At 39.0% G+C, this 18,184-nt stretch overlaps 1 protein-coding gene across 1 annotated transcript in view; it reads left to right on the top strand.

The window, feature by feature from the left end:
• The window catches only part of UNC80 (unc-80 subunit of NALCN channel complex), a 153,788-nt gene that overhangs the window by 97,280 nt on the left and 38,324 nt on the right, over positions 1 to 18,184 (top strand). Inside the window, exons 41-50 of the mRNA XM_088135592.1 lie at positions 306 to 400; positions 1,107 to 1,196; positions 4,422 to 4,523; positions 5,466 to 5,646; positions 6,129 to 6,397; positions 6,623 to 6,757; positions 11,581 to 11,719; positions 12,607 to 12,703; positions 15,600 to 15,770; positions 17,004 to 17,096. Of these exons, the coding sequence (XP_087991718.1) occupies positions 306 to 400; positions 1,107 to 1,196; positions 4,422 to 4,523; positions 5,466 to 5,646; positions 6,129 to 6,397; positions 6,623 to 6,757; positions 11,581 to 11,719; positions 12,607 to 12,703; positions 15,600 to 15,770; positions 17,004 to 17,096 (1,372 nt within the window). The remainder of the gene's footprint in view (positions 1 to 305; positions 401 to 1,106; positions 1,197 to 4,421; positions 4,524 to 5,465; positions 5,647 to 6,128; positions 6,398 to 6,622; positions 6,758 to 11,580; positions 11,720 to 12,606; positions 12,704 to 15,599; positions 15,771 to 17,003; positions 17,097 to 18,184) is intronic.

Genomic DNA, 18,184 nt, shown 5'->3' with positions numbered 1-18,184 from the left:
TGGCATAATATTACAATGGTGGACATGATAAGAGAGAGAGAGAAAAGTTCAAATTCCCAGTGAGGCATGAGGCTGTCTGAATATCCCTGTGTGGTACAGTCACTCTTTTTCAGCTGAACTGTACTGCACAGAACCAAAAATGGTGATAGGATGAAAACCATCAAAAATATCCTGAGCAACTTGGAGGAACACTAAGTCATAAAGTAATTTACTTTTATTTCTGTAGGCAAACACAGGGTTCCAAAAGTTCATCATATTTTTTGTAAACAAACATTTGTTATATTATTATATTATTGCTTTTAAAGGCACCAAGACCCTAGTAGTTCATGGCCAGAATGAATGTGATATCCCAACCCAGCTACCAGTCCATGAAGACACTCAGTTTGAAGCTCTTTTAAAGGTTTGCAAATTATTAAAATAATTCTGAAAAATGTTTTGTCTATTTTCCAGTCCTCCAGTATTAAAGCTCCTTCATTAACCTCCTCATGTTGCAGGAGAGGAAATGTTTTAACATAATATACAGGTCTGGCCTCCAGTACATCTCTATGAATTAGGTGCTTCACAAGGAGAAAACTATCTATTGAAAGCCTGATTTAGTAGCTTCTTTACATCTGTGTGAATAGGATTATCATACCTGTAATTCTCCTGTAACTTTCATCTTATAAATTACTTGATACACACAGTAAACAGGAGAGTTACATGGCTGACCTATCATCAGTGACTTTGACTGCTGAACATTTAAGAGTTAGTTAGCTAGTAAATTATTGCACTTTTAATTACCCAACAGCCTCATTTCCATAGGCCTATTATATGAAGTAGGCTTATTATATCACTTTCAGTTGTGACTTGGGAAATTAATTCAAGATGACAGTGGACTTAAAGAACCCTGTTACAATCATAACTGGTATCACTAATTAACAAAGAGTTGCCTTAGTAGCACTGCAAAGCTTGATAGCCTATTTCTATTAAGATTCCATCTTTATGGGCAGGGAACAGAGATATAGCCACAATTGCCTGAGGAGAATACTTTTAAAATCAATCACTCTCTGAAATGAAGAACATGTGATCAACCAATATTAGCTTATGCTTATGTCTTTATGTGCTAGGAGTGTCTGGAATTTTTTAACATACCTGAATCCCAGTCTTCCAACTATTTTTTAATGGATAAGCGGTGGAATCTTATTCATTATAATAAGGTGAGATAGTTTTATATTTATTGTTATGTATTCATTGTAATAGAAAATCTCATGCCAGAGTAACATTTTGAATACACTAACATGACATTTTAATAAAGTCTGATAATAATATGTATGGGCCCTGAAAGTCTACTGGAAGTAAGCTCCATTGGATTCACTGGTGGTTATTTCTGACTTGATACATAAAACACTCTAAAAATATATTTATTTTATTTATTTTCATGTATTTATAAAATTTGTATGCTGTTTCAGTCATAGACTCTAAGTGGCTTACAAGTAGTACAATAAAACAACCACAATAGAATAAGGAACAATAATTACCAAACCAGCAGATCAGTTATTAACATTAAAAAAGATAACAATTTAACATAAACCCTCTTATAAAAACTTACTAGATAGCCTACTTCTAACTTGGACATAACACTTATTCCCCAAAGAACTTGTGGAAGAACAGTGTTTTAACTGTCCTCATGAATATTAAAAGGGAGGGAGCCATCCCAACTTCAGGGGTGGGGCAGAGTATTTCAGAGAGTGGAACTATCACAGAAAGGCTAATTTCTGGTCTCCCACTCATCTCCAGAGTGGGGGCTTGCAATGTGCCCTCTCTTGTGGTTTGTATTGGATGGGCATATTCTTTATGGGGTCTTCAAGGTATCAAAGCCCTAAACCATATAAGCCTTTATAACCAGCAGGTTAAAATAACCAGGTAATAGCCAGCAGATGTATAACCAGCAGGTTATATAACTAGGTAATAACCAGCAGATTGTTTGTTTTTTTGTTTGTTTGTTTAAACAATTGATACAGCCTCGCATCTCACAGCAGTGACCCAGATGACTCCATAAGATTTCTGGGGCAATTTTAATAGGTCCTTCCTCTGTGCAGAACTGGTCACCAGAAATTGATCTGTCAGTGATAAAGGACTGCTAGGAATGTCCTCACTCCACCACATCATACATTAATTGCTTTAAAATAAATGCCAGATCCATGGAGTAGGGCCCATGATGACCTGGGAGTAAGCCTATGGCTGTCATGGCAGCTATGAAATTCCAGGTCATCTCTGTTTCCATATTCAGCCAGTTAAATGCACATTCAGAGTTCAATTAAACTGCAAGAGATTGGACATATAAATAATATAGTTTAAACTGCTGCTGATTTAGGATCATAATTAAAAAAGGAAAAAAAGCATATACCTGTTGCTTGATTATTTCCCTTGCCCTTTGACTTCTTCCAAGTTAATTGGCCATAATCATTCAATTCTCATCCCCTTCTTTCTTCTGGTACAGTTTCCCTGGTACAATTCTACCCTTATGTCAGCTGAGACCATCCAAGAACATAGAAAGATATCTGCTGGTTTGGGTCCAGCATTCTGTGTCATACTGTGGCCAACTGGGTACATTTAGGAAGCTTAAAAGTCTAGTATGAAAAGCAATTGTCCTCTTATGCAGTTACTTCCCAGCAACCAATATGAGGTCTTGCTGGAAATTCAGGAGGCAGTAAACAGCCATCAATATTATTGGCTGTTGTTGGGCCCCTGTCATCACACCTCCAGGTATGTGGGAACTCTCAATTGGTTCTCTCTGGCCATCTGGGTGGGATGGGCAGAAACTGTATAAAAAAGGTTTGATTTCTAAGATATCCAGGCTCTAAGCCATACAGACCTATTAGTAGCCACTGATTGTCTGATACGGCATGCATTATCCAATGCCTTTTTAAAACCATCAAAATTGGCTACTATAACCATAACTGCTGACACCATACCCCATAGTTTAACCAAGTGCTGTGTGAGAAATAATTTTCTTCTGTTTCTTCACTTCCAACACTGTGAAAGAGGGAGAAAAACATCTCTGTCTTTCTGCCTTCTCTATGCCATGCATGATTTTGAATATCCCTATTATGTCTCCTCTTGCCTTCTTTTGTTCCATGCTAAAAAGCTCCAATTGCTACAGTATTTTTTCACAGGGAAGTTGCTCCAGCCCTCTAATTATTTTGATTGCATCTTTTATAGCTTTATAATATCCTTAAGATATGGTGACCAAAACTGTAGACAATATTCCAACTATGATCTCACCACAGATTTGTATAAGGGCATTATTATATTTGCAGTTCTATTTTCAATTGCTTTCCTAATGATTCCAAGTGTAAAATTGCCTTTTTCTTTTTTTAACAGCAGCACTGGATGGACTTTTTCATTGAGCTGTCCATTGTAACCCCAAGATCCCTTTCCTGATCAAGTCACTGGCAGTCCTGATCCCATTCATATATAAATGAATTTTGGATATTTTGTGCTAATGTGCATCACTTTATAATGGTTTACACTGAATTGTCTCTGTCATTTTGAAGCCCATTCACCCAGCCTGGAGAGGTTCTTGAGCGGATTCTCACAGTCCCTTTTATATTTTGCCACTTCTCCCTCAATTCCCTATTTTGATTTTCAGGTGCATAGAAAACAATAACTATTGAATTAATTAGTAAGATCTAACACAAATGGAGCATGGTAACAAGTTATCCAACATAAATATTAAAACCATTCATTGAATGTTAACAGATTAAGGCAGCTGGTATTGGAAACTATAGAAGTTTCAATCGTTTTATAATCTCTTATGTTCACCTCTGAGGAGGGTATTCAGAATCCCAAGACCTCAAGAACATACCAAAAGGAAGCCTAGTCTAATATCCCTAACCACGTTAGCTCCTTTTCCTAATTTCACCCTCTTGGCAAGATCCTTTCTCTCAGTGTGAATCTGCTGAGGAGGCTTCCCAAACATCTAGTGGGCTGTTCTCTCATCTCTGTTCTCATCTGCAGCAATTTCATAATGACTCCTACATGGATCTCTTTCAGGCAACACCACCAATAGAGAGCAAATACTATTCCAATCTACCAACACTCTTTCCTTTCTTGGAAACCATCCACTCACTGTGAAGATGGAGATTAACACCCAAAGTAGGGCTGTGTGCAAAGAGATCAGCAAATTCCTATCTCCAGTACAATTTCATTCCCTTGCTAGACCAAGGGAAGCAGTCATAGGGTTGCTTGTCCATCAGTGATCTGACACCATGACAAATACCACATCTCTAAAATAGAGCTGAGAGGTTTTTCTCCTCCACTACACCATAAGAGCCCATCTACTACTGAAGAGTACTACTATTCCTAAAAACGCAATTGCTAATGTACTAGAAGTGCAATTTATTTATAAAATACAGAATTTGTTTTTCATTATACCGCAGACCTATGTCCGTGATATTTACCCATTTCGTAGATCGGTATCTCCCCAACTGAATCTGGTACACATGCACCCAGAAAAGGGGCAAGAACTCATTCAAAAACAGGTATGTCACCTTTCAGACAGTTTTTACAATAAACATCACAACGATGCATTCTCACCAGAATATTACATGGGTAGATGATCTGGGATGGTCCGAAAGGTGTTTGGTGGTGCAGAAGCCACAAGCTTACTCATTTCTATATTTGGGGGGGAAGATGTACTGTAGATACATTATGCCTTAACAGCTATGAGCTACAGAAAGCTTTGAACCAAATAAGATATTGTCCTATCATGAAACTAGGATTCCTAGACCTAGATCCCTAGGACAGTCTCTTGGATTTGTGGGTGCATATTATGGGGCAGCTCAAAACAGTTTTGGGATGCACTGGTCCATTTACATATTGATTTCCTTCTATTCCATTCAAAAATGGGCTTAAAGTTCCATTATGGGTGGATAGGTTTGGGCCAGATGAGAGTCATTCCCATCACAGTGAGGAAAAATTTCTTGGATATGTTTTGGGCTAGCCCACAGCTATTTGGGAGATGTAGTATCTTAGATGTTGTTGCTACAAGATACATATTTGATATATATATATATATACTCAGTCTCTATTTTTCAAAACACTTGTAACTTACATTAACATATTCCATCTAATTATGATAATTTCTCCATTCTGTTTTCCACTCCAGATTATCTGCTTCAGATCCTTGTTCTGCATGTAGAGTATTTATTACTAATTATTTATTTATTAGGATGGTTCTTAGTGATGGCTCATAGAGCATGGGACTAAAGTTGGTTACTTATTCACAGTTCTCAACTCCTCTTTCCTCCAGTTTGTGCGTCTCATATATCTTTGTAATATGGTCACTCTCCTCATCATGATGAGCAATTATTGTGTATAATACAAACAGCTGTCAAGGATAATGCATGATAACTTGATAACAATTATTGTTTGGGTTTGGATAATCAACAATTATTCAAAACATTGTCTGGCTGTCTTTTTAGGTATTTACCCGCAAGTTAGAAGAAGTGGGTCGAGTGCTATTTCTCATTTCTCTGACTCAGAAGATTCCTGTGGCTCACAAGCAATCCCATGTATCTTTGCTGCAAGAGGACCTTCTCCGCTTGCCCTCGTTCCCCCGTAGTGCCATTGATGCAGAATTCTCACTCTTCAATGATCCACAAGGTATCATTAAATCTCCCTCAAGTTGAGCTTGACTCCAGGTGGCTATATAGACATTTTTTGACAGTAGTATAGAATTGGTTTGCCATTAACCTCTTCTAAGATGTTTTTTACTTTCCAGTCTAGTCTATTAGGATTTACTGACTCCATCTTCTACAAGTACTAACCAAGTCTGACCATGTGGAAAACCTTTTACTGATATTCTACTGAACCACCACAAACAAGAGTGTAATTTTGTTGCTTAGATACAATTAAATGTCCATAGATACCATCAACATAATGGTTAATAGTACAGAATGAGGTTATTATCAGATCAGAAAAATATAACAAGAATCTAGTGACCTAGAATTAATTAATGCAGCAAGCCCTATTTTTTTATACATTAATTTATGGATGCTTCTGGAGATTTTCTTAGGAAGCTCTGCTCTTTCTCTTTAAATAAGCTGCTGCATCTCAGTATGACGTTGCTGTCCTTGTTCTCCTAGCTGGCAAGGAACTCTTTGGTCTGGATACACTTCAGAAAAGCCTATGGATTAAATTGCTAGAGGAGATGTTTCTGGGGATGCCCAGTGAATTTCCCTGGGGGGACGAAATCATGCTGTTCCTGAATGTATTCAATGGAGCCCTGATCCTGCACCCGGAGGACAGTGCCCTGTTGAGGCAGTATGCTGCTACTGTGATCAACACCGCTGTACATTTCAACCACCTCTTCTCTCTCAGTGGGTACCAGTGGATCCTTCCCACTATGCTGCAGGTGAGCCTCTTAGCAGAGAGAACCGACAGGCCTAAACTAGCCATTAGGCCCTCCTGCCAGGTCAAACTTTCCAAAAAGTCCTTTGCTGACCTTATTGCTCCTTGCACTGACTTGCCCCTTTCATTCTTTATCATGACTGCTTTGAGATATGGTGCACCTTTTGAAGATGACGGTTCAGCCTGTCGTTAACAAATCAGAACTCCTAAGGGTTTTCTCGTTTCCCAGGTATATGCTGACTATGAGAGTAATCCACAGCTGCGTCAAGCAATTGAGTTTGCCTGCCGTCAGTTTTACATTCTACATCGTAAGCCTTTTGTGCTGCAACTGTTTGCTAGTGTTGCTCCACTTCTGGAGTTTCCTGTGAGTATCAGCCAATTTCCTGTATGAAAATTGTTTGCATTGTTTTCTGACCATGTTGAAATTGATGATATGATATGAGGGATGGGGATATATTTAAAGAATGCAATGCTGTGTGCAATTCCTTGACCCTTGTGCATCTGCTCAGAAAAAGAAGCAGGTGGAAGATCAATTCATAAGCATCAAGAGCACCAGAACACCAAGGACTCTACAGTTCAGCCCTGAGCTACATATACTGTATTCTCTTCTACTGGTACCACATATGGGCATCTAATGCTTCAGAAAGCATGCAAATGGGAGAAATTTGCATGTGGGCAAACTTCCACCAAGGAATAACTATTCTTTTTACATGAATGCCTACAATAACATGCCCTGACCACCAGTGTCAGATACAAACCTCCAGTAAACTGCACAGTTGGATGGAAAATAGCTCAACAAAGCAGCCGAAAAATAATGCGGCTAACGATCATGGATGCTCACCTCAGACTAAACAAATATCAGCACACCATAGACAACCTCAAGAAGCAACTGGAACAAACCTCAGAACACACAAAAAGACTGACAACCACCATCGAGACTACATCCTCAGGACAACCTGAAAAAAGGAAAACAAAACTCCAAACCAAACTGCTCGAGCTAAACCCCAGAAGCAAAGAGGTACCTGAACCTGAATGGATAGTCAACTTGTCCAGATGGCCACTGTCCACTGCAGAACACAATATTCTCCAGAAAGGCCTCGACTATAACATAGACAGTGCTAACCAGTTAGAATTCTTTGCAGCCTTAGAAGCAGCATTTAAAGCTACAGGACTTGCCACAGAGACTCAAGAAAACATAAGACAATTATATCACAGGCCAGGAGAACACAGAATCAGCACCAACTCAAAGCAGAGGACAGAGCAGGTTTTCTTTAGGTTTTTAAGAAGGACCAAACCATCACCATCCTCCCAGCAGACAAAGGCTGAACCATGGTTATCATGGGCAGATCACAATATGTACAAAAAGCCAAAGAATTACTGGAGGACAAAGAAACCTACATCCCAGTAAACAGAAACCCAGTACTGAAACTAGACAACAAGGGAATTCTTAACAACGTCACCATGAAAGGTCAAATCACAAAAGAAGAACAGTGGGGGATGAAAAGCAGTGGATCCATCCTCCCACGTTTCTATGGACGCCCCAAAATACATAAGCCTGACATACCTCTTCATCCAATTGTATCATTACCAGGGACCCCAACATAGTGAAAGAACTTACAAAAAGGCTTGGACATCTCACAGAGGGGAATGAATATTCTATCAACTCCCCACTATGGTGCCGCCAGAAAAATCAAAGACCTAAAAATAGATGAAGATGAAATTATGGTTTCATTCAATGTCACAGCACTCTTTACATCCATAGACCCAAAACTAGTGAAAGAATCCATGGCAGCAGTACTACACAACACACCTGACCTAACCAAATACATTAAGAACAAAATACCTCGGTTTACGAACTTAATTCATTCTGTGACTCTGGTCGCGACCAATTCGGGTCGCGACCCGAAGCAAATTTTCCCATAAGGTTCAATGTAATTATCGTTAATCCATTCTGGCGTGGAGGACAGGGAGGCAGCTATTGCTTGGAGGGAGAGTCCCCCTCCCTACGACCACGTGTCAGGGGTGGAAAATGGCCGCGGATCACGTGTCAGGGGCGGAAAAATGGCCGCAGATCATGTGTCAAGGGCGGAAAAATGGCCGCGGATCACGTGTCAGGGGCGGAAAAATGGTCGCGGACTACATGTCACGGGCGGGAAAATGGCTGCGGACTGGGTCACGGGAGGGAAAATGGCCGCGGATCCTGTTCGTAACCCGAGGCAGAGTTCGCGAACCGAAGCAAAATTTTGCGGCCGGAGCTGATCGTCACCCAAAAAGTTTGTGAACAGAAGCATTTGTAACCCGAGGTTCCACTGTACCCAGAATCACAGACCTCATCAACCTCTGCCTCACTAACCTACTTTCAGTTTGATGGACAAATATACCAACAGATCAGAGACACATCTGTGGGATCACCACTCTCAGGACTCATAGCAGAGACTGTAATGCAGTGTCTAGTAACTATAGCACTCCCATGCATACAACCAAAAGTATGGATCTGGTATGTAGATGACACCTTTACCATAATAGAAAAGGAACAACTAGAGAAGACACATGAAACCATCAACAACATCTTCAAAGGAATAAAATTCCCAAGGGAAGAGAAAAACAACAACACACTACCCTTCCTGGATATCCTCATCAGCAGAGGGAATTATGACAAATTAGAAACACAAGTCTATCAAAAAACAACCCACACTAACCAAGTGCTCCATCATGAAAGTAATAACCCAACCTCTCAGAAGAGGAGCTGTCTGAGAACATTATTCAGATGAGCACAAATGCACTGCAGCAACCCAGAACACCAGAAAAAGGAAACAGATTGCCTATACAACAGCTTCCAACAAAATGGATACCCACGCAACTTTATCAAAAAGTGCCTGATCACTCAACCTACCACAGCACAATCAACACAAGCTATGAAAAAAATAATACTGCTATACATCAGAAACATCTCAGAAGCAATCAACCGACTATTATAACCACACGATATCACTGTAGCACACAAACCAACTAAAGCCCTCCAAAACATCTTAAGTAAACCAAAAGACCCAAAGTAGCTCAAGAAGAAAAAAACAGGAGTCATCTACAACATACAGTGTAAGGACTGTAACAGCCACTGTGTAGGACAGACAGGCAGAAGGCTAGCAGAGAGCATCCATGAACACCAACTGGCAGTCAGAAGACATGATGAAAACTACTTAATCTCACAACACATGGAGAAACTCAACCATAGTTTCAACTGGGAAACCGTGAGCATCCTAGATCAAGCTCAATCCAAAAACTCTAGGGAATTCCTGGAAGCTTGGCACTCAGACACAACAGCCATAAATAGACACATAGAGATAAACCACATTTACACACCATTCAAAAGAGATCATAAGAAAGCTAAGAAGGAAACAAAAAGACCAGAATATATCCTCTCCAGCAGCCGACACCAGATAAGCAGGGATTAACACCAGGCAAACAGTCAAGCAGAAAACAATACCCTAATCAAGGAACTACCAAGGATAAAACCACACCTCCACCAACACTGCTAGGGCAAGCTACTGTATATAAACATGGAGCAACCCCTCCCCCCAAGTACTGATGATGTTACCTAGTGGGGTAATGAAACATCTGCAACCAAACAACCAAGCTCAGACAGCACCAAGGACTCCACAGTTCAACCCTGAGCTACATATATGCTCTTTTATTGGAATCAATTCATGAGTTTAGGATTATTTAAAAGTCTGAGCTTGTCTACCAAACTAAGACCACTGTCTACATCGCTTGCAACCTCCTAAGGAGTTACAAGCCACAGTTTAAGAACACCCAGATTAGCAACAGAACAAAACCAAACCACTCTATTGCTCAAATTGTCTGAGCCATTGCATAGAAGGAAATGTGATGCTGCCTACTTGTCAGGCTCTTCCAATGCAAGGACAAACAAGGCTGTAACTCCCTAGCGATTTGAACTAACATAACAAGGAACTCAATCTTTATTGAAATACTGGAATGGCAGGCATAACAGGCAGTGCACTGTTAAAAGTCCTTGAGTGGGTGGGAGAGATGATACACAATTTATACTGGTTTATCCTACGTCATTCTTGCATGCTCTTTTCCCATTGATTCTTTATGCAGAGAAGTTTAGCTTACCTTTTCTAAAGCCCCCTCATCTTATCCCTTGAAGGCAAGTGCTTGTTCACATTTTCAGCACTCCTGTCTCCTATCTAGAAAGTTCTCTCCACTGAGGCTGAAATTCTCCTGCTAACAGAACATGGACACTGCCCACCCTGCACATTCAGCTTTTTGCATCTACATGGAGAGACACATCTGTGCATAGGCTAAATGGCGCTAAATATATGCTAATGGTGTGACTTTTGTCTAAGCATGCACTAGTTAAAATGAATATTTGACATGATGGAAAAGGCATAGTTCTGGGTAAGTGGGAATGGTGAACCATTACCTTCAGCTTCACACCTCAGTTTTGATATTTAGCAATATTTTGCCCATGAAGACTGTGTTGCGCATGATAAATGGAAGTAGAGTTAAAATGTGAACATTCTTTTGAAATGCTTGCTTGACCTTGCAATGTATAGATAACATTTTAGAATTTCTAAAATTTCCTGCTGATCTTAAAACATCAACATTATAGGGTTTCTGAAACCATTAAAAATCCTAATGAAAGCCATCACTGGGAAGGATCCTCTGCTATGGGAAGTAAGCTGATATTGGCATTAATAATAGTTTCATTCTTACAGCAAAGGGTATCTTCAGGGCACAATGTCCAGGAAGATTGTGGCTGGCAATTAAATAAAAGAACATTTTAAAAAATACAAAATGAAATAATTTGTTTCATGCACCATCTAGTTTGCATTCATCACCTTGATTTTACACAGCTCATTTCAGAAAATCAGACCACCTTGGGACCTCTTAGATTTTGTTATATAACCTCCTGGTTATAGGGACTGAAGATAGCAACTCTCGTATAAAATTCTCACATATCCAAAACTGGTATTGCTTACTTCAGTCATAAACTTATGAGTGGTATATAAGTGGTTTTCACTGGGTGTCAGTGTTCCTTTTTAAAAAATTGTGTATTCTTTAAAAAATTTTAGGTCACCCAGAGTCTTTTTGGAGTAGGGAAACCTTGAAATCCAGTAAATAAACAACCAAATAAATAGAACAACATTGCTTTCTTCACTGTAGGATGCTGCATACAATGGACCCAGCAAGGGAGTGTCTGCTCAGTGCCTGTTTGATCTCCTACAGTCCTTAGAAGGAGATACTTCTGACAATCTGGATATTCTAGAATTGGTAAAAGCAGAGAAGCCTCTGAAATCACTAGGTATTTTCAAACTTTTTTTTAAAAAATAGCCATTTTTCTTGTGAAATAAATATATTTGTGCCATCATTCCTTCCTGCAAACATTAAAACTAAAAATGTTAAATGAAAAACTAAAAAGTTTTTAAAAATGGCCAGGATCATATTATGTTACTTATAAGTATGCAGGATGATCTGGTCTTGCCACTATTCAGTAAATGATAGCCAACCATCATTTCAAACCCTGTGCTTTTCCTCCCCCCAAAAACACCTTTCATTTTGTGTTTTTAAAGAAACTAAATTCTAAAGAGGTCAAAACTGGCTCAGTATTACATTTTTTGTACCATATAAATTGTTTGTACATATAATATACTATATTCTTAGGTATTCTTGCATTATATGTTCTTGTTCTCTCAATATATAGTCTAATGTTAAAGGTTTGCTTGGAAGTAAGTCTCACTATGTTTTAATGAATGTTGTTTCCTAGTAGGTTTTACTGTGCAGTCATTATAACATGTTTCCTCAAGCCATTGTCTTCAGTGGGGTTTACTGCCACGTAAACTGCGATAGGATTGCAGCCTGGTCAGGCAATCCCATACATACTTATTTAGAAGTACTGCTCGTTTTTCTTAGATGGATGTCTGTACAAAATGCAGCCTTAGATTATAAAGTGAAAGGAATCATCATAGAATTTATTAAATACCACTAATGATCAATTGTACTTTGATAAAATATATAGGCTAGAGTTAAATATACAGTGATTGGGCTGAAGCCCAATTTAAAAAAAAGAGAGACTGAACATGAATTAGTTGCCTAAGGCAAGAGAAATGGAAATGTATTGATTTTGTCTCTAATGTCACAGTATTTCCATATTGTTGATACTCTGCTGTGTTTTATTTTTCTCTGTTTCAGATTTTTGCTATGGCAATGAGGACCTGACTTTTTCAATCAGTGAGGCCATCAAGTTGTGTGTAACAGTTGTGGCATATGCACCTGAGTCTTTCAGAAGGTAACAACTATTTCTTGGTTAATTCCCAATTGCATTTTCAAAGAACAAGTATGACAGCCTATTGTTCGAATTTACAAGTTTTAAATTGGCACAATGTGTTTATTATTTAAATTATTTAAAACTTCCTGTTGATTCAAGGATTATTTAGGATTTTCTTTTTCATATTCTTTCCCTGAAATTCAAGAAGTTTGTATCTGTGTCTAATGATTGGAAGACTGCCATTACTGTTCCCCAGTACAAAGGAAAGGCAGTGAGATTGAATGCAAAAACTAAAGGGGGATTAGTTTGTTAAGTATGTCTGAACATGTCTGGCAGAATTTTAAGGGAAAAGGCAGGAGAGGTGACAACGAGCAAACTTTGGGAACTATTGTGTAGTTTTATGCTGTCCAGGGGATGTGCAGCCCAGATTTTTTCTCAAACAGCATATTTGAAGAGAAATACACCGAGAGATGTATTAATGTGAGGAAGAAGTTTATTGAACTTTTGCTAATTTAGAAAAAGTGTATGATAAATTGATTGGACTGAATTATCAAATGTTTTGCACAAATATGGGATAAAATAGAAGCAAAAATCTCTGTGTAATGGGTATGCTTCTGTGCACTTTATATATGGAAATGAGAGTTTGGTATATCAGGAGAAACATAAAAGTTAAATTGAATGCAGTAGGAATGTGTTGCTTGAGAAATGGCATGTTCTTGAGAATTTATGAGTGAATGGATTAAATACAAGAGCAAGTGACAATATGGTTGAGAATCAATGAAGATTAAATTGCAGAACAAAAACATGAAAAATGAATGGTCTGAGAGAATGTGGAAGAACAAATTGTTGGAAGGAGTTGACGAGACCCTCAAAAAGAGAGAAGCAAAAAGTTCAAAGAACAAGCGCTCTTTGGATGTGGTGGAAGCAAGGATGTCTGCAAGGATAAAAAGTTATGGAGAAACATAGTAAATGGTGTTGGTGTAAACTAGGTTTAGCTTTATATCTTTTTCTTATCATATGCCTTCAGTTTCTTACGCCCTTTCTGTACATTGTATAATGTTGTTTACCCTGAAAGGGAATAGCTTCTGAGCAGCAGACAACATCAAACAAAACAACACAACAACATGATAATAAAAGAATTTAATCCAAATAACATCAAGAACAAAAGCTAACCACCAAAAAATTAAAACGCTATTTTACTCAGAAATGGCAACAATGTACAATTCAAATGGATAATATTTAATCTCCTAAGATCCTTAGTGTCTTCAAACTGGCTGACTTTAAACAATTACAAAAGCTCATTTTGTTGTGAAACAGCTGAACTAGGATACTTATATATACTCTTGGAATAATTTTGTTTGGATCTGATGAGGTGGGTGGTAATCCATTAATGCTGTCATCATTTCTTAGTTTTTATGATGCCATGAAATCTTTAGTTCAGAATAAAAAGGCTGAAGGAAAATAAATGAAGGTTTTGTCGAAGGCTTTCACGGCCGGCATACGATGGCTGGTGTGGGTCTTCCGGGCTGTGTGGCCGTGGTCTTGAAGTCTTGTTTCCTAACGTTTTGCCAGCACCTGTGACCGGCATCTTCAGAGTGCAGGAGCACAGACAGAGTGCAGGAGCACAGACAGGAGCAGTTCTCTCTGTGCCCAGAGAACTGCTCCTGTCTGTGCTCCTGCACTCTGAAGATGCCGGTCACAGGTGCTGGCGAAACGTTAGGAAACAAGACTTCAAGACCACGGCCACACAGCCCGGAAGACCCACACCAGCCATCAAATGAAGGTTTGTTAGTTTAACATCAAAATGTCCCAATGTTCACAAATATTAATAACTTTAGAGGACTGAAAAGCCCTGTTCCTGGATGTGTGCCCCTTTGATCTGTCAAGGAGTATCCCAAGACATTTAGGGCTTCATAGGTAATGACCAGCATAATGAATTATTCCCAGAAACTCACTGGTGCCCAGTGCAGTGTCCATAATATTGGTGTAGCACTATTGTATCGTCTCTTACCTGCCAACATACAGGCAAGCGCATTTTGCATGAGTTGGTGTTTTGGAGTACCTCTCAAGGAGAGCTTCAAGTAGAATTTGTTGCAGTAATCTAACTTTGAAACAATAATGATGTGAGTAACTGTCACTAAAGCTTCCTGCTCTAAGAAAGGCCCAACTGGGGCCCAACATATCAGCCCAGTTGGACAAAGGCCTCCCAAGCAGACTTCCAACTGCTATTCCATGTTTCTTTGGGGAATTAGGCTATTTATATATTATTTATTTATGGTCCTTTTATACCATCAAGTAAGAGGAGCACAGCATGAGTTCCCTTCCTTCTATCCTATTTTTGGATTGTGAAGGAGGTAGTTTTACCACATCTAGTATTTGAAGGTTATGAGTTTAGCACCTAAACTCTGTTTCTAGCTTTGCCAGATGGAAAAGGAGGTTATTCAATCCTGCCTTTCACCTTCTACCTATGTTCATTGTCTTCTCAGTGCTTATTCTTTCTCAAGCTTAGCCATAGAACCTAGTTAGATGATGCTTGGCTTAGCTAGGTAATGGGAAAATTCACTTATTGCTGGTTGCTGTAGCCACACCACACTGGAAGCAACCATCTCACCCCTTTTGCCTTCTCAAACAGGCTGCCTTGCCCTTCAACACTTTTTTTAGTTACTTTTGGTTACATTTTATTACATTTGTTGGAAGAAGTTATTATCATTAATAAAAACAGTCAAGTTTTTTTCTGCAGCTGGACATTTGTTCTGGCAGTAGTGGTGTCTTAATATTCACAAGAACTAGTCAACAAGTACTGTGCACAGTCCCTTCTCCTGAAGACAAAAATGGGTTTCTCCTGAACTCAGGGATGTTGTACTTCTGGATATAACCTCACATTGACAGCATTGTTACATAATGTGCATTGTTTCAGTCTTCAGATGCTGATGGTCCTTGAAGCTCTAGTGCCCTGTTATCTGCAGAAACTTAAGAAGCAAACCTCCCAAGTGGAAACCGTGACAGCAGCTCGAGAAGAGATTGCTGCTACAGCGGCTCTTGCAACATCCTTGCAAGCACTCTTATACAGTGTGGAAGTTCTTACTCGGTGAGCTGCACCACTTGCTTGCCTATGACCTTGCAGAGCCAAGGGGAAAGAAGATGAGAATTTCATTTTATGTTCCTACCCATGGTGAAAAAAATTGTATGCCATTATAGGTTTGTATAATGCACATATACACAAGAACAAGAATTCAAATGAGCAAAGCTCAAATCTTCATTATAAAATACGGAAGGTTGCATTTGTCCATTTCAAAAGTAAATCCCCACCAAATCTATTTCATTGAAAATTAGGGGTGAAAATCAAATTAGGATTTGATTGACTTTAATCACAGATTAATTAATACAGATTCAGCCTTTGCTATCCAGAATTCCTCTTCCTCCTTTTCTAGAAAGTAACACAATGACATTTAATAGAGATAAATGCACATAAAGATAAAGAATCCCTTAGGTTGAGCTTGACTCTTGGTGCCTACATGGATATGTATGAGTTTTGACATTTTGGAATTGCCTACTTATGGGTTGGTTATTTGGTTATTTATTTATTATTTATTTATTTCCAAATCTGGCCTGTAGCGCCACAATTTCCTGGAGATCTCCCATCCAAGTCTGTCCCTCTTAGATTTTCCAAGAACAGCCAAAAATACAACTGTAACACAAAAGGGATAAAGAGGCTGCATCAACAAAAATAAAGTTTCCACATCTAGAGAAATAATAGTTCTGCTTTATTCTATATTGTCAGACTGTACTGTGAGTTCTGTGTTCAGTCTGGGCACCTCACTTAGAAGGAGTGAGACAAGCTGGAACAGATTCAGAGCAGGCCAGTGAGGGACTAAAAATTAAGGCCTATGAAGAGAGATTGAAGGAACTGAGAATGTTTAGCTTGAAAAAATTGAGAGAGGATCTGACTGGGTTCTTCAAGTACCTGAAAAAAAGGTTGCATTGAAAAAAGTGAAGACCTATTTTCTATTGTTCCTGAAGGCAGGACATTGAATAATAGATTTAAGATATAGGTTGGCTAATTCCAGTTGAATCTTAGAATAATTTCCTGATGCTAAGAACAATCTGACAGTGCAGTCAGTTAGTGAGCAAGGTAGTGAACTCCTCTTTGTTGGATGTGTTTAAGTGGAGGCTGGACAGCCATCTGTCAGGAAAGCTTTAATTTGGATTTGAGCAGAGGGTTGAACTTGATGGCCTAAATGGCCTTTCCAATCCTAAGATTCTCCTACTTCTATCATTACTATTCTACTAATTACTATGCTACTACTACCGCTACTAACAGGCCAATGACTGCACCTCAGATGAGTCGCTGTGATCAAGGCCATAAAGGAACCACTACTGCTAACCATACTATGTCGGCTGGAACAAATACCAGGTATTTAACAGGGGCTGACCTACAGCTTGTTGCTGAAACCTTCAGATACTAATGTTTTTTGCATAGTCTATATATATTGTACACAGTTGCATAGGAAAAATGAATGTTGCCCAGATAGGAACAGAATATAGGTCTTACCTTATTGGATCAAATCAGCAACTGGTATGGGTTTGGTTTGGTTTTGTTTTGTTTTCAGCAGAAGCCAGTCAAAAACTCACAAGAGGTTGACAAACAGTACATGATAGAGAAAACAGTCATATGTCATAATTTGTTTCTATCATTTAGTAACCCGAAGTGCAATTCCTGTGAAGATATCTCCCATGAAAACATGCACATATCCAGAGTTCTCACAACCTTGGGGTGAGAAGAAACAGACTACTGTATGACAAATGAAGTTAGTCTGAAACTGGAACTGATGTTGGAGCTTGCAGCTGCCTGGAGGGTGGTCTGAGCCCTTCTCATTGCACATCAAGACATACTAAGCTGGGGCAGAAGACTGAAGTAGGGGGACTTCTGAACTTCATTCTTTTTAGATGTGAAGGCAGAATTCACAAACATTTCTCTACATCTTCCTGTCAGCATTAAGATAAAGGATGAAGATAGAGCCATATTGTCATGCCTTCACCCCTCTAGTTCTGAGTAGCTAGAGGCAGGAGCTTCTGAGTTGACCTTGTGATGTGTTTGAGATATAAGCCTTCTGTCTGAGAGAGAATAGGGTTCTGGCAATACCAAGCTTTGGGTTGTCCGCCAGGGCTTGCCCTAGCATGTCAATAGCTGCATACAGTGGTTCTCCACTGACAGGAGGGTGTTTGATCTTGTAGAATGTGGAGAAAATTATTTTTAATTATTCCCCCACACACTTTTCCTCTAAGCTGGAGCAGATGATGGAGTGGCACAGGAAGGAATATGTGAAAATTCTCTTCCTCTCCATTCTGCTTATTGGAAATCTACACTAGATTAAACAATATATCATAATTCGATAATACTCATGAAGAGCATTAGGAACTAGAATTCTTTTTTTAATTACAGTGGTTGAAAAGCCACTGCTATCCTTTATTCTTTCTTTTAAATAATTTATCTATTTAATT

Source organism: Python bivittatus, unplaced genomic scaffold, assembly GCF_059951505.1.
Source record: "Python bivittatus isolate LINGU-HERP-01145 unplaced genomic scaffold, Pbiv_v1 ctg000200_np1212, whole genome shotgun sequence".
Lineage (NCBI taxonomy): Eukaryota > Metazoa > Chordata > Lepidosauria > Squamata > Pythonidae > Python > Python bivittatus.
Note: the sequence above shows the minus strand (reverse complement) of the source record. Positions and strands in the feature narration are given on the sequence as shown.